A 23,737-nucleotide genomic window follows, 5' to 3' on the forward strand; every position below is an offset into this window, starting at 1 on the left:
TGCATCGCGTCTCCATTACTCGAATCGACCTATTTAGATAGATCAACATTCATTTAGACGATCAAAATTCCACGCCGGGGAAGAGGAGTTAAAAATGGTGTCACGAAAGAGCACGTAATAGGAGAGAGAGATGCTCGAAGAAGAAGAAGAAGAAGAAGAAGAAGAAAAAGAAGAAGGGTGAGAAATATAAATCTCCGGAGGAGATGGCTGGTGGAAAAATAAAAGAGTCCAAGGGAGAGCATCCGAGCCACAGCTAGACGGAACTTTGTTATTCCGAGCAAGTTTTACACGGGATTTTCGAGTTAAGTCCACTCTATGATCCTTTCGCCGCAACTACGTGCTCATACTTTTACAAAACACCACCCCTACAGTCCGAAATCCTTAAAATGCATGGGAAATACGTGTCCGCGCAGGTTAAGTGCCCAAAGGACGCGCGTTCTCGCGTCGCTCGGTACGGCTGCGAACAAAGTTGCGTTTCCAATCTACGCGTCATCCCATATTTAGGCCATCTCGGTTTGTTTGCTCGATGACGCGCCAGCGATAACAGACGTTCTTCGTCCACACCTTTCTCGAGCGATCGGTAGCAATGACTTTTCGCGCCAACATCGTCTATTTTTTTATACGACGCGTACCCGTTTCTATCCATCTATCGTATCGATCGAGCAAAGGCTCGCGGCCGACTTTTATCGTCGATTCAACTTTCTTCGATGACTTTGGTCATCGATATCGGACGACCTACGATAATAGTATATCCGTGTAAGAGATAACAGAGTCCCATGTAAAAATGGATAAACGTTACTAAGAGAAATGAATAAAATAAGGGCCTTGGAACGGTACGCGCGAGGAGAAGCGCAGCAAACGAGGTCATTAAACTGCGAACGAAAAAGAAATCGTGGGAGATGACTCATCGTTCGTCGTCGTCGTCGTCGTCGTCGTCGTCGTCGTCGTCGGTGGCGGCGGCAGCCACGGGGAGACGGGGACGAGGCGAGAAATGTCGCAGGAAAGATGGCTTCTTTGAAAATCGATTAATTGGAGAATAAGACGAGCGATCGCTAAAGACCCCTCACCCCCCGCGCCCCGTTCGTTTGGACGAAACGTTAATCCGCGTAGCGCGGCCACACGTGCGACGCATATTCATCGTTTATCATCGTTTAGTTTATCTCTTCTCCCTACCCTCAATTTCTCTCTCTTGAAAATGATGTAACCAAGATCCGTGAGAGCGACTCGAGAAAAAGTAGAGGGGAACGAAAAGGATAATCCGTTCGAAAATCATAGGGAACAGCCGAGTTTGCGCGCGCGCGCGACCAAAGACGAGATAGGTCAAGGCGCCTAACGCGTTGATAACCCAAGAAGATGGTCTTTCGCGTTCGTTTGAAAAATATTCCGAGGAAATCGGTCATTTCTCGAGGCGAAAATCCCGGCAATTTGAGAGACCTCTCTCGGGGGCTTCGAGTTAACGAAAATATACGTCGTTCGAGGCGTCCGACGTCCTTTGTCTCTTAAGCCATGGTATATTAATGCGAGGAGGAGCGCGTTAGAGAGGCGCCGGAATACTAAAGAGCGGTCGCGCGAGTCCCCGGGTCCGGCATCGTCGTTTAACCGCCCCTTTGCATTTTAACAGCCTCTCACCGGAAGAGCCTTCTTCGTTCCGTCGAGAAACATCCGGAGGGGGGGGAGGGCGGCCGCGCGAAAAAACTTGCACTTCGGTCCCATCTTTTAAGAATGTTCCGCACGTGCCCACCGACCGACCTACAATACGCTACGACTTTATTCGAATATCGTTGGCGAAATATATGCAGCAGGGGTATTACTTACTCGTCATCGCGAATTTATCAACTATCCGAGCTCGTTCGAAAGATAAAGAAAGCGGACCCGCGATTATCGCGGCGACCGAGAAATAAACGACACGTGCTATTTCCCAGCCAGACGAGGGGAAGAGAACGAAGAGGAGATTTCCTCGAGGATGATCTTATATGAAGTTTCATATCCAGAGAGAGAGAGAGAGAGAGAGAGAGAGGGCAAATATCCAAGCGGCCAATCCTCTTCTCTCGGACTCGGACACCCCGTTCGCATTTTGCCAAGGCTCCGCGCGAAATTGCGGAAATCACGTCGGTCTGATTTCCCGAGGAAAGCCTCGGCAAATTCGTTCCGACGAATCGAAGTAGCCCTCGGGCTACGATCTGCCAGTCAGAGGAGTCGTTCTACTCGCGAGAGATCGCGAGATCGCTTCGCATTCGAAAAAATATCCGAGAAGTCGAGAGAGGGAAGAGGCGTTGTTTCTTTTTTCTTTTTTCTTTTTTTCTTTTTTTTTTCCCCCTATCCGTCGATGCAAACTGTTCTCTCCCCCTCCCCTCCCGCCCTCTCTCGCGCGCGCACGTTCGATAAGGAAAACTAAAGGGATGCTGCTTTGGAAAGCGATACGAAAGAGATCGATCGCGCGTATGTGGAAAGTTGGAAACATTCGCGGCGAAGAGAGAAAGGTTTTCCCGTGATTCGAAGAACGGGCATGCCCGGCCTTCGATAAAATTCTTTTCGCTGTAAACGAGCAAAATCGTATCCGGTCGATATCGTATTTTGACCAACGTCGCAAAAAATCCGAGAGAAAATCCGAGGCGCCTACAAAAGGCCCCCTGTGCTCGCTCGCTCGCTCGCTCGGGGACTGGAACGTATCTTTTTCGGAAGGCGCGCGGCGTCCGACCAAAGCAAATAATTCGAGAATAGATAGGCGCGCTCGCTTCTTTCCTCCAGCCGTTTCCGCTGGCAACGACGAGCCTCCTCCTCTCCGATTATACGCACCCAACTTTCGTAAATTCGAACGATCGCGGAGGAGCATTTCCGTTTGGCATGGAAATAATCGGTTTCGAGTTGTCTTCGCGGCGGCGGTCGAATTTCGCTGCCGTAATACGATCGTTCCGATCGTTCGAAAATGACGCGCGATGTCATATCGATGACGAACAAAGAAAGATCGGAGGATGATTGTGCAACGACGACCCGCTCGCCTTTGCTGCCGCCTCGAATATTAACCGCTACGATACAACTCGTATCGAATCGTTAAATTCGACCTCGAAGCTAAGAAAGTATGTCTCATCCGTTCGACAAAGTTACGCGTAAACTATTACGTAGAGGGAAGCTCCCTATCTTTCGGATCGAGGAGAGAACAAAATTCCAAGACGACCCCGATCCCTTCTTACGCTAGAAACCGAGTTTCGCTAGTTACCGAGTATCTCGCGTCAACGATAATATTCGCAAAGCCGTTACAAGTTTATCAAAATAAGCGATCTAGAAAGGAATTTGAACGCGTCTTTGAGCGCGTTTCGAGGAAAGAAAGAAGGCTGCAAAGCTCCGAACTTAGGGGGTAAATAGGAGAAAAAGGGTCGTCGGTATTGCAACGAGAGCTCTCTCTTTCTCTCCCTCTCTCCAGCCTCTCGACGAATGTGGCCAAGAGCGTAAGGAGCCCGCCGCTCGCCCGTCTGCCCGTCGCCCGCGAGCGAGAGGCTTACCGCAAAACTCCCCTAATAGTCCATTGTCTGACATATCTGAGGGATCCTACCCCACTCCGCGAACTCGCAACCCATTCGCGCGCTCATTTATTCGACTTTTCGCATGGAAAATACTCGGCGGCAGCCATTAACTCGATGCGACAGCGAAAGCGAGTGACTCATGCTCGCAAGCAAATATATCCGCCGAACGTTCGGCCAAAGAAAGCTCGTTATATTTTTCTTTCGTATACATCTCGATCGATCGATGCCGACTCTTGGAAAAAGAGTCGTCTTGGCTTCGTCCCTCTCGCCCCAAACGGATGAAACGCGCAGAAATAAAAGGAACTTTGAGAGGGATGCGTGCGAGGGGAAGGAGAGACGAGACGCCCTTTGGTTTCCGCGCGCGCGTACCAACCAACGATCGACGTTGATTCCAACGCGTCGCGACGCTTGCACGCCCTGCGCGCGCGTCCCTTAGATCTGTCCGAATCTAAAAGAGCATAATCGTTTTTCTTTTGATATCGCGCGAGAGACAGGGTGGGGTAGTATTTTTCTATAAACTGCCGCGACTCGTTAATTGACGCGCAACCCAACGCAACCCAACGCAACCCAAGCACGCGCGAAAATATCAATTCTCTCCCTTTCCTTCCGTAACGCGCTTCGTCATTTTTATTTGACCTCGTCTAACGTTTCAATTCGCCCGTCTAATTTCTTCGCGGCGCGTGCTTCATTTGCGAGTAGAGTGTGAGTCATCGAACGCGCGACGACTCAACGAACTTTGTCGTTAAACCCTTATACGTCTCCTTCCCATCTTCTCGGAAAAAAGTAAGAAGAATAAAAGAGAGGAGGAACGAACGGTTCAATTTCCTTGGTCAAAATTTGGCTGGATTACGAAACGTAGTCCGTGACCCTCCTTCGATAATACGCTAGCCCAACGTTCCAAACTTATCCGTTGCTTTTGAAAGCGAATCTAATACGTGGATATCGGCTTTCCAATTAAGCACCAATTATAACGTTTTCGACGCAACGCTTCCGAGGAAGCTTCGGTCATTACCGAACTCATCAAGGATTGATTAAAACGAAAATAATAAAGACCAACTCTTCGAGCTGGATGTCAGCGAGCGAAATCATTCCTTGTACGGATTTTCAGAGGATTCTTTCAAATTAATAACCTCGAGGATACGATAATACATCGTTTAAACGGTCGACGTATCATCGATCGTTTAAGAATAACATCGCTTCTTTTTATCTTTCGACCGCGGCCAGCGAGGTTGGTCGGCTTAAAACGAGCGATGACGCCCCTCCCCCTCCCCCTCCCCCCGTTGTTACTTCATCGAAAAATGTAGCTACGCGCGAGCGGAGCGCATATTTATGCGCGCAGCGCTTATCGCGCGCGCGAGTACTTTTATATAGGTATCTGGGACTTAGGAGAAGAGCGCTTACATTAGACGTTTGTTTTGCAACTTGCGTCATCTCTACCGTGATATCATCGATCCACTGACTCCGTTCCGACAATAGAATATTCAAATTCTTTCTTTCTTCTCATACCATCCAAGCTCTTTCGTAATTCCTTAGCCGATGCTCTTTAATGGTCAGGAGGATACGTCGCGATACCTACCACGCGACATCTCAGCATCGACTACTCGGCATCGATGGGCGTACGTAGCAGCTACAAATCGTTAGGATTCGCGCTAATATTTAGACTTTTAAACGCTTCGACTTTGTACTTTTGGTGCCTTTAAACGTCCGTTGAATTTCGCTCGACGTTAACTAATCGGAAGCGTAGGAAACTTATCTTTCCGTTTCCGCGTTAGACAAGATATACTACGTACGCGTATTCGCAGTATCGAAGACAAAAGAAAATAAGGGGAAACGATTCCGTGGAATTTCCAACGGAAATGACTCTTGACTTTCGAGTAAAGGTGTCGTCGTTGGACCGAGTTCGATCGCGTTCGACCTATAAGGCAATAGCGAACGTACGATTATGAAACGCGTAATACTTTCTCCAAGTCAAATATAATGATATCACCGGTCGCGAGGAATAATTACGTAAGAAAGATTGGGAGATTTCGGAGAAGGAGGAGGCATACGCGTACGCGCGGATCTGCGCGTTGCGAGATAACCCGTGTCGCGAGTTGGACGAATAATCCGACAAAAAATTGTTCGTTAACCGCGCTTCTTCTTCGCTTTCCTTTCCTATATTCTTCATGATATATTTATTTCCATCCATTCATCGGAAGATAATTTTCGCCGAAGCACGAAACGGGTCAAATCTCCACGAAATATGCTTTTTTTCGTCTCTCCAATCGGAACGAAAGCAAAGATGGAACGAATCGCGGTTTGAAAAAATATATGCTCCAAATGGAATTTTATATATTTTGCGATTAAACGATTAGATTAGTCGGTACCGCGTTCTCGTTTTAAATAAACGAGAACGCGCGCCGCCATGAAATATTATAATTCGCGATAAAAGCTCGAATCGAGTCATATATTTTTGACGTATTATTTCGTTTATTTCGTTTTAAAAAAGATTCGCCAGAAACGGGAGATATAAAATCGCGAACGAAAACGTATAGCTAAAGGAAAAAGATATCTACGAATTGAAATCGGCTAACGAGTACGGATATAGATATGTAAGTGAAATTACACGACAAGGGAAATTCGCGAGACCATGCCGCGAAAGAATACTATAGAAAAAAGCAACGCGTTCTCGATAACAAAAATATTAATGGACGGGAAATAAATGTCGATCCGTTAATTGGAATGTCTCGATTTTCTAGATATACTCATACAATATACAAGTTAGTTTTGTAAGCGCTTATTTATAGAGTCTCAAGCTGTACCCGAAGAAGGGGGTACACGCGCGTTTTTGGGGAAACGCGCGTGACGGAATTGCTTGAAATAGCTGAGAGAGAGAGCGAGAGAGAGAGCGAGGGAGGACGGACCATGGCTTTTAATTCCATTAAATGCCTACGCTTAAATTCCCATCATCGATCGGCCGCGAAAATCTAATAATTCGACGAAGCTTCGTACGATATCTCGTACAATGCTTTTTTTCCTACTGCCGAGAAAAGACGCGTTAAAGATGCGTGCACTATCTATCTCGTCCGAGAAGAAGGCCGAACGAAGGAAAGCTGACGAAGGTTCTCGCGGGATAACGATAATCCTCGTTCGCGCGTCTAACGTCTAAAGTAACTCGCGAGGATATCTCTCCTCGACTTTTTTATCCGCTTCCTCTCGTTGGAACTAAAACGCTAAAGACATGGAAGGAAGGAAGGAAAATGAGCAATATTAGACAAAACAAAATCATTAATTATTATTCGATGAATATGAAAAATTGGAATAATGATAAATCCACGCCATTCCATTTACGTAGGTATCTCTTTATTATTTGAACGAGAGATGGTATTTAAACTAGCCTCGGTATATCAAAAAATGAAGGGAGAATTTAATTAACAGACTTTTCTGAAAATAAAGCTATACCGGCAAATCGCGTCTATGGCTTCGACGAGGTTTTTCTCGTGAATCCTTTCGATGGTCACGATGTTAATTACCAGAAATTTTATACCTCGCATTGTACGGACTTGTTGAAATTCACATCGAGGTGCATTTTATATCGTTCAATTAGAAACGTCTGCTGCTATCGACGGATCGATCGATTTGCCGCCGACGATTATTCCGCGAACGCGTCCGTATCATTTCTCTCTCTCTCTCTCTCTCTCTCTCTCTCTCTCTCCCTCTCCCTCTCAAGCTGACAAGATTTTTCTAGCAGGGATTTGATCGCGTGCATCAACGTGCGCATCCAGGTAGGTACTTTTATAACGTTATATCGCGCGGTGGGTTAACGCGAGAACCCGTATAATCCTCCTCGACACCTGCAATTAACTTTGACGCTTGCTCGGAATGTAGGACGCACGACCCGAATTCCGACTCTTCAAGAAAAAGGGATTTTTTCAACGAGAAACGCGAGCGAGAAACGAGCAGATTTTCTCTTTTCAACGGCGCGGCGGAAATACAAGAACCCTTGCCTGCCTGCCTGCCTTCCGAGCCGCCTTTTCACGGATTCTAATTGTTTCGCAAATCGCAACCCCGACGCAACCCTGACGCAACCCTGACACGATCTTTTATTTATCTTCTTTTCTTATTTCTCTAATGTAGACACGGGTAACGCAAACGACGACCGATCAATTATTCGCACCCTGCCAAACTAAATACACTCTCTCTCTCTCTCTCTATTCGCATTTTTATTATTAATGCTCTCGACTCGAAAACGGAATCGTTATAATCGGTGGGTCGATCGATCGATCGACGGCTGAAATAGAGGCAAAGGGTAAGACGGGAAAAGGAGACGAGAGGAGAACTTGGAAAGCGCGTGGACTAAAGATAGAACCTTGCAAGGGCCGACCCCGACGACGACGACGGCGACGACGACGACAACGTACATGTGTACGCATTAAACGTTAGATCGACTAATCGCCCATACGTTTCTCGCATTTTCAATACGTATAATATAGGATAATAAGTATATATGCAGCGCGAGAGGTCGAACGATCTTGCACCGACCGTATGACGAATGCGATATAAATAGGGAAAAAAGGCGAACTATGTTGCTAAGTTATTTCAAGTACCTACGTACAAGCGCAAAAACGAGCGCAAAAACGAGCGCAAAAACGAGCGCGCGCAAAAACATGCGTGCGTATTCTTCGATCGGTCGGCGCATAAGTCTTCGACGTTGCATTGGCTTTGCTTGCACGCTTCGTCGAACCCCAATGGTCGCGCACCGCCTGGATTTATGACTTTAGATAAGTTTGAATTTATCGACATCGTGACTTATTCTTTTGACCGTCCAGGTTGGTCGTCGAGGATCGCCTCGCGACTACGCACGGTAGCGTTCTTTCCAACTTTCATTTTTCCTCGAATCTGCGCATCGATGCAGACGACGCAATCTCGATTCCTTTGATTCGTCAATGCCGAGAAATTCAAGGGGGACGTTATTCGGGAAAGGGATCCTCCAAGAGTAGAGGCAGCGGCCTGAATGGCGAGTGATTAGGATCGCAACGTTGCTCGGCGGCCCGGGCCGAGAAGTGCCTCTATTTGCTCGCGCTTCAACCTACGAGTCGTTCGTGCCGGATAAGCGTTATTCGTTAACGACGAACTTTTGCCGCTGCAAAACGATACGTTGCATCCTTCGAAACGCGGACAAAAATAATGTCGAAGAATCGGTATTCTTTTACCGGCACGCAACCCGGACACCATTCCGACCTTGACTTTATACGCGATACGTCCCATTAAATTCATAGACCATGGATTCGAACGTTATTAATTGAAACGCGATAAGGTGTATAAAAATGTACCCTACGATCTTCGAGTTAAAGTCTTTTCTTCTTAATATACGCGCTCTCGTCGGATCTCTCATGATTTTCTTATGCGCGTAAGAAGTACGTGGAAAAGTAGAAAGACCAAGGATCGGATTTTCGTTACCCGTTACATTATTCAGGCCCTATGAATCTAAAATTCCTTTATAAATCGTGATCGAATACCAAGCTAGGCGCGTTTCCCGAGAAGAAGAATAATCCTTGCGAACAACGCGAATGCGTCGAACGGGAACGCGTGAAGGATGCGAGGGGGGAACGGTAAATGTTCGATAGGTTCGTTTCCCGACGCACACCTGAGACACCACCACCACCACCACCACCACCACCCGTGTCGCGTTCGATTTGACAAATACCGAGTCTGACTCGCTATCAAAGGAAACGCACCAAATCGTCCCTGGTTTATAAATAGCGAGAAAGGGAACTACAAAAATAACATTTCCAACGGTTTCTTCATTGTCGGAGTTTCCGATCGGAGAAAGTAATAAAAAATGAAAAGAAAAAAAGGAAGGAGGAGGAGGAGGAGGAAGAAGCTGCACGTGTGTTCTTCGGTCTCGACGTTGCCATGGGGTCTCGTCTCGTCTCGTAATTACGTAGGAAATTCGTCAAATCCGAATAGCATTGGATGTTGCGCCGTTAAAAGTATTTAGTACGTTACGAGTAGAGTAGTTCGTCGCTCGGCGATATCGCGGAATCGTCGGCGGAAGTAGCGGAGGTGGCGGAGGCGGCATGGGCGTCGGTGGCGAAAAAACATTGCACGTTGAAAAAAAAAGAGCAACTCGCGTTGTTGCCATGGGGAGCACGCCACGGTGCTGTACTACGGTACGCGTACGAAAGTCGCCTTCGCTCTTTTGCTTTTCGTTTCCAAGACCTTCCTCCTTCTTTCTTCTTCTTTCTTTCCATGGACACGCGAACGTGAAAACCAGTTTGACTCGCCCACACGTTTAAGACGCGATCGTCCCAACGTCTCTCTCTCTCTCTCTTTTATTCTCGCACACGTGCTTTCTCCTCGAACACGGTCTTTGTTCGTCGAGCGAACGAGTCTCTCCCTCCATCTCTCTCTCTCTCTCTCTCTCTCTCTCTCTCTCACTCTGGTGACACGGTCACCAGATGCGCTTAATCCCTGTTATTCGTCGCGTTGCAACTTGGTTTCGAGCTGGTCCGCCGTTGGCACGCTGGAGCACGCCTTCGCTTACGATATAACGATTTTCTCTAATAAAAGTATTACGCGTATGAAAAGAAAATAAAGAGTGGGGCAAAAGCGTGGCGCGACTCGCGTTTGTTTATCGGTACATGCGTAGAGATGCGGGAATTCTCGAAAGGATCCTACCTGACCGCGCATCGAAGTTACTCCTATTCGAGGAAAAGTACGAGTCGAGTGTTCTCCTCTTTCGTTTGGCTTATTCTCGATCGATCGATCGATCGGTCGATCGATCGAAGGACAAGTCGACTCGCGCAAATATTCGGCTCGTTTAATTTCACGGTCAGTCACGCAAATTCGCCGTCCATATCCGATTAAAAGGATGATCGAGATATAACGAGAGCACCTACTACAAAAAACAAAAGGGAAAAAAAAGAAGGAGAGTCGCGCGTATCTTTACGTATACATTTACGTATGCATTTGGAGAGACGATCGAGAGCGTCGGATCGACTAGGAAAACGATCACCGATACATATATTACCGAGCCAATAAGGATTAGCCGCGAAAATCGATCCGACTACCGGCTTATGCTGCCGGCTTATGGTACCGGCTATCGATTCGATATACCTTTGGATTTTTCTAAAACAAAGCCGAAAAGGAAGAGGAAATTTGGTCTCGTTGGGTGCGAATGGACGCGTTAAAAGAAGTAGATCCGTTGGGACGATAAGGCACTTAAAAGTACCACTCGAGAGCGGTACTCGGGGAAGAAAAAGTACTTCCACGAGAATGCTCCTTTTCCTCCTACTCGATGCGCGACCGTAGGCTTTACGAGTGTCCTAAAGCTAGAATCGCGCCAATACGAATCGAAATATCCGGTATCGAGCTACCTTTTCTTCTTATCTCTACCTACGTCTCTCGCGGAATCCTCTATATACCTACCCAACGCGAAAATATATCGCGACAAAGTAGAAACGATGACTCATTTATTTCTCCAATTACGATCTCGAGAACGTCGTTGGTATGTAGATTTTTCTATAACGGTAGACAAACGTAGTCTTTCGTATAATTACTTTAAATAAATCATTCTTAGGCGTATAATATTAAAATATAATTATTATAAAAGTACCGACTACGTCGAGAGTATTAATAGACATTGTACGATGAGATAAACGATTTATCAAGGAGACGTTTTTTCTCAAAGTTTCATACGCTTCTTACGATAGCTAGATTTAACTTTTTCTTTTTCTCTTTTTTGAAGTTATACTTCTTTTAGCGCGTTGGGGAAAATGTAATGGGGAGAGTGATTTGGTTCCGAGCGTCTGGGAAAACGACACCATGAAGTTTGTCGGTATTTACGACAAAGCGCGGCTAAGAGCGATTTTAAGTTTACGGCATGAAGTTGTCTTCTCTTCTTCTTCCCCTTTTTTTCTCAAGCGGGTCACCCATCCAAATACTAATCGTACTCAGCGCTGCTTTACTTAAATGATCGATTAAGAACTAATGCTCTAACCAAGCCATGGCTGTTGACGCGTCAAGTAATTCGATATATCTCTCTTATATTAAGTGTGGACTGATATCTATATTTTGATATTTTCTTTTTCTTTTGTTATTCTTTCTTATATATATATAATATATCGATCAATTGAAAGTATTTTTCTTTTCTTTTTTATACTTATTTCTTCAAGATGCATCGTTGTCTACTGCAAAAGATGACTATTACAACTATATTACTGTGCAAGTTGATGTACATATGGAAAATTCTTCTATGCCGTGTCATCATCGTATAACATCTAACAACATTACATTAACAAACATGGATCAAAGTTCACGATCTCGAGCACGAAAAAATCAATATTTAGCTGACGCTTCGATTATACATATATTGCCTAATCAAGACATTGTATCGGATGAAGAACGCAATTCGTTAAACCGAGACACAAACATGGATCAGGAATTACGTCAATCAGATGTACCCTCTACTTATTGTATCTCTTCAGACCAGTTAGTAATTAATCATTCCACTGGCGACAATATTCACGACAAAGAGTTGAACAAAATGATTTCAGCGAACACATTCCTTTAGAAGAGAGTCTTACTGCGTACCAACGGACATTAATGCGGGATGAAGAACAATATTTACGTATTGCACCTGGCGAAGAAAATATATCTCAAAGTTTATTATTTGATGAATTTTTTTGTTCTTATTTCATATTGAAGTTATACTTCTTTTTGCGCGTTGGAGAAAATGTAATGGGGTGTGATTTTTTTTATTTCTTATTATAATTAAACCCTTCTTCTTTCTTATGTAGAAATAAATAAGATTATACTTATTTTTTCGAAGATATTTTTGAGGTTTTTGATGATATATTCGTTTTGGTACGCCAAAGAAATATAACTTCTTACGTGCGTACATAAGCACACACACCTTTTTTATTTTGTTCTCTCTTACAACACGGCATTACTTATGTAAGAGATCACATCCGTCCATACAACCGGTTGTGTACCTTCGACTCCGAAAATACTGATTCATTCGTCGACAAATTAGGCAATCGACTATAATATATCCAGATAATTTGTATTTCTACGAGGCTTCGCCGATTGCGGTCTACTACTCGTTCAAAAGGCAAGAAGAAGAAGAAGAAGAAGAAGAAAAAGGAGAGAGACAGGGAGAATGAGAAAATAAAGAAAGTTCATTTGGAGTTTCCTCGAAAGAAAAGAGAAGCACCTCGCGATCAACGGTAGTCGTAGGAAATCGTTGCAAGTTTTCAAATTAGCCGCGTATTCGAATTGCGTCTCGTCCGGAAGCCCTAAATTCTCGCTCCCTCGGTCGATCTTTCCAGCATACAATTCCGATGGTCTCTTTGGACATCGCCTCTCCCGTATATAAAAATATTCTCGCAGCAGGGAGACTATAGAGGTTGTTCGTGCCGAGCTCGGGGGCTCTTTTAAAGGTAGAAAAGAAAACGACGATTCGGTCGCGAAAAGCCACCTGCATTACCATATTTTTCATAAGGTACAAATCTTCCCTTCATCCTTTTCCCAAACGAATCGAAATAGCGAATATCCATTGGAAAGGTTTCTCCGCTGGAAAACACACGTTCGACGTCCGAGGAAAAAGGATACGATAATGAAGGAACCTTGTACTCCAATATGCTTTGCTCCCCCTCTCCCTTCCTTCCCACCTTCCTTCCATCTCTCGTTCGATATCCTTTACCCTCCATCTTTCTTCTCTCGGACAACGATTTGGTCGCAGAACGTAGGAACGATGCCACGCGCGTCGATGATTCGTCTTCTTTCCGCGTGAAAGCTGAATCCTATCTATCCCTTCATCGCGATACGATATATCGTCCGTTCATATTAAAATGCAACTCCGACGCGAGCAACGATTTCGACTCGACGATATTCGTCGGTACGCGTGCTCGCTTTCGATCAAATTATTTCCAATCCGTTGTCCGGCACGGAGACGAATCTTGCGAATTAAAAGGCAACCCTCCTCTCTGACTCGCAATTAGGAGCGAGTACCGACTACGATAAATACGGGCATAGATCTCGAATCGCTGTTTAAATAAAGTCATTAATGATTTGCGTACGCGTAACCATTTTGCGAATCGAGTCCTTTCAACCTCTGATAATCTCTATCCAATTAAGTCAAGACGCGCATCCGGCAAAAGTAATTTTATCAAACGAGCTTCGACGGCCGTATACGCGTACCACGACGAAACGTGATATCGCGATTATCGAACATCGCAACTCGAAACCAGATAACGTTACCCGTCCAAATTTTACGGGTAGGGACTATTTTTAAATAGAGACGCTTCATCTTTCCAAATTATATTCCGTCAATCTTGAGACGGATGGACCAGAATACTATGCTGAAAATTCTTCCGATTCGATCGCGAATCTTTTCTTTCGCTCGATACGAAGCTTCTCGGTTATTCGTTAATTTTCTATTCGTGCGTTTCGAGATGGTACGCGAGTAATGCTTAACGCCGGCTAGACGACAAACGGGGCTTCTCTCTCTCTCTCTCTCTCTCTCTCTCCCTCTCCCTCTCCATCTCCCTCTCTCTCTCTTGTCACAAAGTTGGAAGTGTGATCGGAATATAATCGACCTTGCGGAATTATCCGCACGTTCGTTAGGGGAAACGTATCGAGACTATCCAGCGAGTTTCTCTCGTCTCCTATTATATCTTTCGTCGTGGAGAATATCGATACGATATTTTCTCGACTGACAATGGGATGGCAAGTGGCAAGTTTCCCTAACAATACCGAACAATCGTTTTTACTTTGAAAGTTGGACGCGTGTACGCATACGTACGTACCTGTTGATCCCGTCGCGCACGCTCTTCTTCGAAACGATCGTAGAACGACGCGTTATCGACTCAAATATCGGAACAATAAAACCTATCGAGATAAGTCTAATCGGTAAGAAGAAACGTAAGAATGACGACGCGTACGAAAACGTTGCCCGAGCGTCGAACCCTCGATCGATCGATCGATCGATCGATCCGAAATCCTCGGTTTACCAAAGCCAAAGATAAAAGATCTCTCTTGGAGGACAGAACAAGAAAATCGTAGTAACTCACCTCGGATGCAGCGACCAGTAGATCAGCGCCGATCAGCAAGAAGAGCAACGCACTCCTTAATAAAACACGATGGTTCTTCTTCATCTCGGCGAGAGGCAAAGAGTATTCCTCGATCTCTTCGCCCTGTTCTTCTCCCCTTCGAATGGCAGATCTATCTATCTATTCCTTTCTTTCGGAAGCTTTCAATAACTCATGACGAAAGGAGGAGCGCGCTCTCTTTCTATAATCCACGCGGGTGTGCGTGTGCGTGCGTGTGTAGGAAACGGCCGATAACAATAGAAAAAATAAAAAGCGAAAATATGGAAAAAGTGTAGGTAGGCGCGAGGACTCTTCAAAGGGGGTCCACGCGATGATTTGCGACTACTTGCGTATCTCTTGCGTATCTCTTTCTTTCTCTAATCCCTCGGTGGACGGCGAAGAAGAAAGAGCGCAGACCGTGCAGCACCGTACCGGCGTTCGGTAGCGTCTGAGAGACCAAGCGCGCCCAAGATAAAACTTTTTCAAAAGCACCGTGCTTTTCCCTCTCCTTCGAGTCGAACGACCCTCGCGCTCCTCCCACCTTGTTGCAGATTCCACCGTTTTCTCTCTCTCTCTCTCTATTTCTCTCTCTCTCTCTCTCTCCGATCAGATCGGCAGGTTCCCCCACCGCCGCTCGTTAAGCCGGTCGGGTTCTCTCGTTTTCCTCCCACCCCGAAGAGAGTAGGAGACGCCAATGCCGCCGGAGCACTCGCAATCAGGGGAGGACGAAAATCTTCTACCGAATATACTCGGCGGCCCCAACTTTTCTACGATTCGCCGCCGCCGCCGCCGCCTCTCGGCGGCGTTCGTTCGCGAAAAAATAGAAAACAAAGAGACGACGAGGGCTCGGCTTCCCGTTACAATCTCTCTCTCTCTCTCTCTCTCCCTTCCAACGTCGCCTCGGCAACAGCAGACGCGAAAGTTGATCTTTTTTAAACGGCTTAATCGTCCAAACGAACTTTTCGCCCTCGCGAGCATTTTTTCCTTTCTTCTTCGCGAATTAAACAACAAAATGATGCATCTGTCCGCCGAGTCTTTCAACGAGCTCAACCTTTACATTCGTTCTCTCTTTTTTTACTTTAAAAATTTGAAAATTCGATCGGTTGCCGAACCACGAATAAAAATAAAACCGATAATATGCGGGCCGAGAAAACAAACAAACAAACAAACGCGAATAAGCTACGCTTATCGGCGAGGTCTAAATAAATTTGCTTCCCAAAGATAAGGTAAAAAAGCGTATCGCCGATTACCTCGATCGTCTATTTTCAAATAGCTATTAATCCCTCTTTTATCGTTATAGAATAAGATACGAGCGCGAAGGGAGAAAACGCGTTCTTCGATAATCAAAGACAATGATCAATTTCGTATCCTTTTTTATAGCTCATCGATCTACCTTCTAAACGAAGCTAATTATTTAACAAATGACGACGTTACTTTACCTATTCTAGTCCATGCATACACATAAAATACATAATTTCGTACGAGCGTCGCTTCCGGAAATAGTTCAAACGCAAGTTTCGTTTCACTTCGCACAGTTTGTTCGTAAAAGCACGGATATAGAAAGTGGAACGTGCGCGAATACAGAAACCAAAGTACCGTGCTCGAGCTTCCAACTTTTTCTTACGAATACAATGAGGAAAACAACGAGGTGTGCGTTTAAATAAACGAAACCCATCTTCGATGTTTCGGAGAAAGTATAAAAGAAGAAAATAATTAAATATACTGTACGTGTATATACTAAGAAGATTTATAAAAAAAAAAAAAGTAAGATTGCTTCGCGATCGTTGTACTACTTATTAGGAAAAACATTTCTAACCCCGTAGCGCAACTTCTACGAAATCGCGTATTATATCGTACATCTATAATATTTATTAATTAAACTATCGTCCTTACCTTTGCTCCCTTCTATACGTTTGAATACGTACAAAAATTCATTCGCGTTCGATTTGATGAGCGCGAGTTGAATAGATGGCGCTACTTCCTAAAAGCCGCATCCACCACGCGTCCACGCTGAAACATAACCTTGCGATAGGGACAAACGATAGTGCTTAGATATCTACTAAACGATAGTGTGCTCGTCATTTGATCGATTTAATATGCGTTCTTATTTTCTCCCGCTGTTGGCAAGTTTTATATTAAAGCATGCATTCTGTTCGCAAATACAAACGCCAAAAATTGGTAAGAAATACCTATATGATTTATTTTACGCTCGAAAATAATATTCAATGATTTTCATACATTGATAAATTTTCTTTTAATTTCGTCAATTGTGATTCTATACAGCTGTTATTGGCGGAGGTATTGGAGCCGCTTCGACCACTCATTTTCTCACTGAACTATTTAACAATGATTTAAAAATTGATCTTTACGAAGCTAATAAGATTGGTGGACGTTTGGCGACGATTCAAATTGATGACAACGAATACGAGGCCGGAGGTTCGGTAATACACTCGCAGAACAAATACATGCAGGAATTTGTCCATTTACTTGGTACTCGACGATAATCATCATTATGCGTGGATAAATATTTTCATTGCAATAATGAATTTAATGAATTCATTCTTTTTCTATAATTTTATAGGAATGGAACATAGGCCTAGCAGAGAACAAAGATTTGCCATTTGGAATGGTACAGATATTATTTTCGAAGAAAGCAATTCCAAGATATTTACTTTAGCTAAATTAATATATAAATACGGTATACAACCGTTTAAACTCAACAGGTAGAAGATTTGTTTGTCTACCACTGTGTACGGATACGACACCGATGATCGATCAATCTCTCTCTCTCTCTTCTCTTTTACAGTTACATAGATTCTATATTCGCCGATTTTGCTAAAATTTATCATCTGCAAAATAAGGGCCAGTCTTTCATGAACGTTACCTCTATGCTGATGGCCATGAACAAGGAATTTCCAAAGCTTCTCCAAGTCTCTATCAAAGATCACCTTTTAAATTTAGGATATCCGGAGAAATTAATCGACGAGTTAGTCGAAGCTCCTTTGTTGGTAGATTATGGACAAACGACGGCCGTTCACAGTTTTGTCGGTTGCGTAACGCTTTCCGTGGCTACCGGTGACCTGTGGTCGGTTAAAGGAGGGAACAAAAAAGTAATTTTATACCAATATAATATAATATAATATGCCAAACAAGATGCTTTTAATTTACGTATTAATATTTTGCTCGATTATTTTAGGTACCCGAACACTTAATATATAGGAACGTTAACGTAAATGTGCTTTCTTCTTTCGTCAACAAAATTCGTTATAGAACTATCAATAACTTTCCTATTTATGAAGTACATTATTCCAACAAAGGTATGCAATTAAAGATTTACATAATACAAATACACAAAATTAGAAAATCTTCTTCTCTTCCAGATAGTATAGACGTTATGAAAAATCACTACGACATAGTCATTCTCGCGAATCCCTTAACGAAAGATCAAAAAACGCATATTACATTCGAAGACATCCCTGGCGACGATTTAACATTTTTAGGCGAATATCAGACAACTATTGCGACCCTTGTAAAGGGGGATATTAATCCAAATTACTTTGGACTCGAAGAAGAATTAGATAGCATATTAAGTTGCAATAATAATATCGATATTCGTTCCGTTGGAAGAATAGACACCGTCGAAGGTCCAACTAAAATTGATTCGAAAATATGGAAAATTTTCAGTAACGCCTCCTTACCCTTGACTCTTCTAAACAACATTTTTCTCAATGTAATCTCAATATTTATAGCTCGCAATTTATTATCTTATAGACAAATTTATAATTACTTTGTAATACGTATTTTAGATCGAAGAAGTGAAAGAAGTCGCCTGGAAAGCATATCCGCGATATACTACGAACGCACGTTTAGACAAATTTAAACTTTACGACGGCCTTTATCACGTTAATGCCATCGAGTGGGCAGCCAGCGCAATGGAAATGAGTGCCATAGCTGGTAGAAACGTAGCGATATTAGCGCACGATGAATTTTTACAAAGGTTCTCGAACGAACCAAATACTCCAAATATGCCAAAAGATACGTCGCACAAAATAGAACTCTGAGGAGAGATATTCATTTTTTCCCTTTTTTATTATATCCTTTTTTCTTATACCTTACAAACATTATGTGTACATATTATTATATACACGTATTATTAAATTACAATGTAATGTACATGTATAATGACTAATCGGTGATCTTATTAGGAATGTAAGAACCTAAACAATACTAGTCAAAAGTATTGCACATATTGCACGCAATTCATTGATGTCTCGATCTTTGCGAGGTATCGATAGTACTTATCGATACATATTATCGATAGTAGCTTTTGTCTCTACTAAGTACTAGGGACTTTCCACTGGTCCCCATAGGCTTACTTACTAACTCTTATTAACTCGAAAGCTTGTTTAATATCTCTCTCTCTCTCTCTCTCTCTCTCTCTCTGTGGGCTCGGAATACGATTAATATCGATTTAATATCTAGTCGAAGCACCGCTGACTAAACATAAATAAATTGATAAGTGGTAAATTATTATGAAGAGACAAATAGATATTAAAAGGCGAGTGATAATAGTCAAGTGTCGCGTCTTGTCAAATGTTACGCGACATATAATTATGTATACGTAGAGAAAAAGTAGTAGCAAATAAGTCAAGTTCGCCGCGTACCATAACCTATACGTACCATAACTATGAACGTAAACAAATGCACGTATTACTCCCTCATCGATATCAGCGAACGAATACTGATTGCCAATAAGAGCTGATGTTCCTCGTTCTCAGTTCTATGATAGAAATTGGAAAGAATGTAAATTCGTTAGAAAATAATGTAATATTTATTCTAAATCGTACGTATAATGTCATAACTGATAAAAAGGTGTGATGGAAAATCATTCCGTTCGTATTAATTACGCGCAAAGTGTTCCTCGCGACGCGGAAGAATTGTCAATGGTACACGAAAGTCGCGGGAAACAATACATCGAACATGTTAAAAAACGCGAGGAAGTGGTTATATTGACAAACGACGCGAAGGGTGGATTATTTAATCCAAGGGCGTTATTATTCCTAACGCTATGGTATGTCTTCAGTGGCTGTACATTATTTTTAAACAAATACATATTATCGTACATGGAAGGCAACCCAACTATTTTGGGTAAGATATTTTAACTCCTGTACGAGCCCTGTTTCTCTAATTCCTATTTGAGAAATAATATGAAATGTATTACTTTTCAGGTGCCTGTCAAATGTTAATGACAGCAATTTGTGGATTTATACAAATGTATTTTCCCTGCGGTATGTATAAGGCTAGCTCGCGCCTTATGCGACCGCCAGGTTTCTATAAACACATGATATTGGTTGGATGTACAAGGTTTACAACTGTAGTTTTAGGATTAGTATCGCTCAATTACGTGGCGGTAAGCTTTACTGAAACTATTAAAAGTAGCGCACCACTTTTTACCGTCCTTATTAGCAGATATTTATTAGGTAAGATTATTATCATTAAATATCTGTCAATATTATTGTGTCTCTCCATATTCAATGAGATTATATTTAATATATAGGAGAACACACTGGGTTATATGTAAATTTATCTTTAATCCCTGTAATGGGTGGTCTAGCTTTGTGCTCGGTAAACGAAATTAGTTTTGATTTACGAGGATTTATCGCCGCTATGGCCACAAACATGACCGAGTGTCTTCAAAATGTTTATTCGAAAATGTTGATTAGCGGAGACAATTTCAAATATACGTAAGTTATCTCCCCAAATCGTTCCATAATTATTCCAATGACCAACGCACGCGTCCTCTAAATTTATTATTCAATGTAATTTTAGGCCAGCAGAATTACAATTTTATACGAGTTTAGCATCAATCGTGGTACAAATACCAGTGTCAATTTTATTAGTAGATTTGCCAGCTCTCGAGCATTCCTTAAGTTTTAAAATATTTGCGGCATTTCTTCTAAATGGCGTCTTCTTCCATTTTCAAAGTATTACGGCATACGTACTTATGGATTACATCAGCCCTGTAACGCATAGGTAAGTAGAACGAACGTTAATAAGTAAAAAAAAAAAAAAACAAAAAAAAAAAAACAAACAAACAATATCAATGACGACCTTACACGTATTATATTATGTATTTTGCAGCGTTGCCAATACAGCAAAAAGAGCTTTTTTAATTTGGCTCTCAGTTTTACTATTCAATAATTCAGTAACCGGTTTATCGGCCCTTGGAACTTGTGCTGTAATAGCTGGTGTACTATTATACAATCAAGCACAAGAATATGATAGGATTAAAACTGCTAAATTACGGCATACTTCGAAAATTAATTTACAGTAATAACATTTTAAAATCAATAAAGATTTATATAAATATTAATACCATATATATAACATTTGTTCGTGTCACACATTTCCAATATCTTCAACGATTTATTCCATTTTGTTTTTAATATTACAAATAAAAAATACCTCCTTTTGGCGCATCCAAAATCTATAAAATGTAGAACGCAATTTTCTTGTCTTTTTCCTTTCTATTATTTTCTTATCAAGTTTTTAACTACAATCGTTCTTGGCTTAAATCGCAGAAACGTCAAAGGTATAGGTAAGGCATATTTGTACTTCTTTTAAACACTTTTGACGCTTACATTGTCTTTATACTGTGTGGAAATATTACATTTATTTATTTATTTATATTCGTTTATATACGGTTTGCGTTGGTAATGAAATGAAAGCTCTTGCCTGGACATTTCTTTTAACAACAGTAAATATCCAACAAATCCTTACATTTGTGTATTCGTATCAATATGATTAGTAGTAGTAGTAGTAGTAGTAGTAGGAACGTTACCTTAGTTAGAAAAGTCGATACACACGCGTAGAAAGAAATGTATCACATTATGGCAATATGTCACATATAAAAGATCCCTTAAAAAATAATTTCTCTATGTCAGCAAACCGTAGTGTATGTTGAAAATATTATGTTAGAAAAATAATATTTTTGGTATCATTGAGAAGCTTTTAAAGCTTGATCAAGATCAGCTAACAAATCTTTTTCCGTTTCAAGTCCAACAGACAAACGAACTAACTGATCCGTGATTCCTAATTCGTTCCTTGTGGCCTCGGGAATAGAAGCGTGCGTCATGACGCTTCTACATATATACATATAAAATATATTAGTATTATATTATGTTGAATATATTTCTATTATATCGTCACAGCACTTACGGCAATTCCGCCAAAGATTCGTAGCCACCAAGTGATTCTGCTAAAGCAAATAAACGAAGACTCTTCAAAAATTTTTGAGCATTTCCTTTAATATAAAACGAAACGATGCCACTGTGACCAGTCGATTGTTTTAAAGCAAGTTGATGCTGCGGATGAGACGGTAAATCTATAAAAAAAAAAAAATATCATTCGATCATTTGTAGATTTATTCGAATAATGCGACGAAGAAACAACGTGTATTATCGACATAGAGCGAACATACGTACAAGGATGAATAACTTTGTCCACTAGAGGATGTTTTTCCAAAAATTTGGCAACGGCTAATCCATTTTTCATATGCTGTTGCATTCTAAGTTCTAATGTTTTTAAACTACGATTAACCATAGCACAATCGTAAGGCGATGGAACTACTCCCATTGCTGTAATATGAAAACTTGTAGAGTATGGATGAAAATGTTTTAAATAAATCGCATCGGTTGATTCGCTCGTACCATTTTGTAGAAAACGAAGTCTGTCCGCTAAATCATCTCTCCTTGTAATCGCTGCACCCATGATAATATCCGAATGTCCATTCATATATTTAGTCAGAGAATATACTACAAAATCAGCTCCGAGTTCTAATGGTTTCTAAAGGAAAAATATATAAATATAGATGTTTTATAATATCTGCCGTACGAAATAATGTTCATCTGTCGTTTGATACCTGATAATAGCACGTCAGAAAAGTATTATCGACGATAAAAATAATATCTGGATTTTGGGACTTTAAAACTTTGGCAATTTCTTCGATATCTGCTAATCTTAATAGAGGATTCGTAGGTGTCTCCAACCATACCATCTGGAATACAATGTCCGGATTAAGTAAACTTTTGAAAACGTATATATTATTACATTAATATTATTATACTAGCCTTGGTGTTTGGTTGTAAAGCAGCCAAGAGGTTTTTGGTATCTATCAGGTCCACGAAAGATACCTTAATACCTTGTTTAACTAAGCACTTTTGAAAAAAACGATTAGTTCCGCCATAGACATCGTCCCCAGAAATGACATGATCTCCAGTTTCGAGTAAACCTGTCACAGCCGTGATGGCTCCCAAACCCGATGAAAAAGTAAAACCGTGCTTTCCATCTTCCAATGCTGCTAAACACGTTTCCAATACGTTACGCGTCGGGTTGCCACTTCTACCATACTCGAAGCCCTATCAAAATTGTCTCGATGGATTATTTGCAATCGTAGATAATAATAGTAGCAGTGTATATATTAGTATATATGCATTTATTTCATTTACATGACTTTCTCCTGGATGACTTTGTTGAAAAGTAGTAGACATTACTAAAGGAGGAACCAACGACCAATGATTCCATTGCGCTGGATCCTGGCCAGCGTGAATAGCTTTCGTAGAAAAACCTTCTTGAACGTTACCCGGCATCTTGATGATATGTATTTTATATTTTAGTATCCTTTAAATAATACAAACTTTTTTTCTCTACATCTACTATTCCGATATTAAACGATTGAAAAATGTACTTACGTAGATAACTGTTATGTAAGTTGTTTTACTTAGGCGAAACACACTTCTATCAGCAGAATGCAAAATTACTATCAATTAATAAACGCAGATATGACGTTAACAAGAGATTAGCAAATATCTTGATATTGAAATTTACAATATACCCACGCAAAGCCAAGGTCGTGATCGAAGCGCGATCTAACAGCAAAACGTTTCTCATTTATCACTCTGTTGCTTGCGGCAAAATCGAATTTGAAATTCGCGCCCAACGATTATTCGACATTACAATTATTACGCATTGATCTTCGATTAATCTTCGATCAAAAATAATGCAAATAACGAATGCATATTACATACGATACAAATAATGTACCGTTTACCCGTTTAAACGTTCTATTAATTATTGGGGAAAAAA

The 23,737-nt window shown here is 41.9% G+C and overlaps 4 protein-coding genes and 1 long non-coding RNA gene across 7 annotated transcripts in view; 2 read left to right on the forward strand and 3 right to left on the reverse strand.

The window, feature by feature from the left end:
• Positions 1-14,715, reverse strand: part of LOC122525093 (basement membrane-specific heparan sulfate proteoglycan core protein) — a 64,473-nt gene extending 49,758 nt beyond the window's left edge. The window contains exon 1 of the mRNA XM_043647708.1: positions 14,576-14,715. Within this exon, the coding sequence (XP_043503643.1) occupies positions 14,576-14,659 (84 nt within the window). The 5' untranslated portion in view covers positions 14,660-14,715. The remainder of the gene's footprint in view (positions 1-14,575) is intronic.
• A 1,856-nt stretch (positions 14,716-16,571) lies between these two features.
• Positions 16,572-18,663, forward strand: LOC122525219 (prenylcysteine oxidase-like). Its single transcript, XM_043647906.1, has 7 exons — positions 16,572-16,771; positions 16,877-17,083; positions 17,175-17,316; positions 17,400-17,703; positions 17,790-17,910; positions 17,974-18,323; positions 18,400-18,663. The coding sequence occupies exons 1-7, from the start codon at positions 16,690-16,692 to the stop codon at positions 18,652-18,654; spliced, it is 1,461 nt and encodes a 486-aa protein (XP_043503841.1). The 5' UTR covers positions 16,572-16,689; the 3' UTR covers positions 18,655-18,663.
• Positions 18,664-18,865: 202 nt separating this feature from the next.
• On the forward strand, positions 18,866-20,963 carry LOC122525222 (solute carrier family 35 member E2A-like). Its single transcript, XM_043647911.1, has 5 exons — positions 18,866-19,741; positions 19,822-20,073; positions 20,151-20,337; positions 20,423-20,626; positions 20,735-20,963. Exons 1-5 carry the CDS (start codon positions 19,471-19,473, stop codon positions 20,925-20,927), a joined length of 1,107 nt encoding a protein of 368 aa, XP_043503846.1. The 5' UTR covers positions 18,866-19,470; the 3' UTR covers positions 20,928-20,963.
• On the reverse strand, positions 20,282-20,801 carry LOC122525227. The gene is made up of 2 exons (XR_006305733.1): positions 20,710-20,801; positions 20,282-20,613 (listed from the first exon to the last, which is right to left on the reverse strand). It is a non-coding gene; the product is annotated as an uncharacterized LOC122525227 (long non-coding RNA).
• A 36-nt stretch (positions 20,964-20,999) lies between the features above and the next one.
• LOC122525221 (cystathionine gamma-lyase) lies at positions 21,000-23,470 on the reverse strand. 3 transcript variants are annotated; one of them, XR_006305732.1, is made up of 9 exons: positions 23,344-23,470; positions 23,101-23,272; positions 22,723-23,010; positions 22,515-22,649; positions 22,303-22,438; positions 22,078-22,230; positions 21,812-21,977; positions 21,435-21,735; positions 21,000-21,246 (listed from the first exon to the last, which is right to left on the reverse strand). XR_006305732.1 is itself a non-coding variant. In XM_043647910.1 (8 exons), exons 2-8 carry the CDS (start codon positions 23,239-23,241, stop codon positions 21,591-21,593), a joined length of 1,164 nt encoding a protein of 387 aa, XP_043503845.1. In that variant the 5' UTR covers positions 23,344-23,470; the 3' UTR covers positions 21,000-21,590. The 3 variants fall into 3 exon arrangements, 2 of the variants coding, with proteins under 2 accessions (XP_043503845.1, XP_043503843.1); XM_043647910.1 differs by having other exon boundaries at positions 21,000-21,735; positions 23,101-23,241; XM_043647908.1 differs by having other exon boundaries at positions 21,000-21,735.
• Between the last annotated feature and the right edge of the window lie 267 nt (positions 23,471-23,737).

The sequence above is a fragment of the Polistes fuscatus genome, unplaced genomic scaffold, assembly GCF_010416935.1.
Source record: "Polistes fuscatus isolate 324 unplaced genomic scaffold, CU_Pfus_HIC Scaffold8, whole genome shotgun sequence".
Taxonomy (NCBI): Eukaryota; Metazoa; Arthropoda; class Insecta; order Hymenoptera; family Vespidae; genus Polistes; species Polistes fuscatus.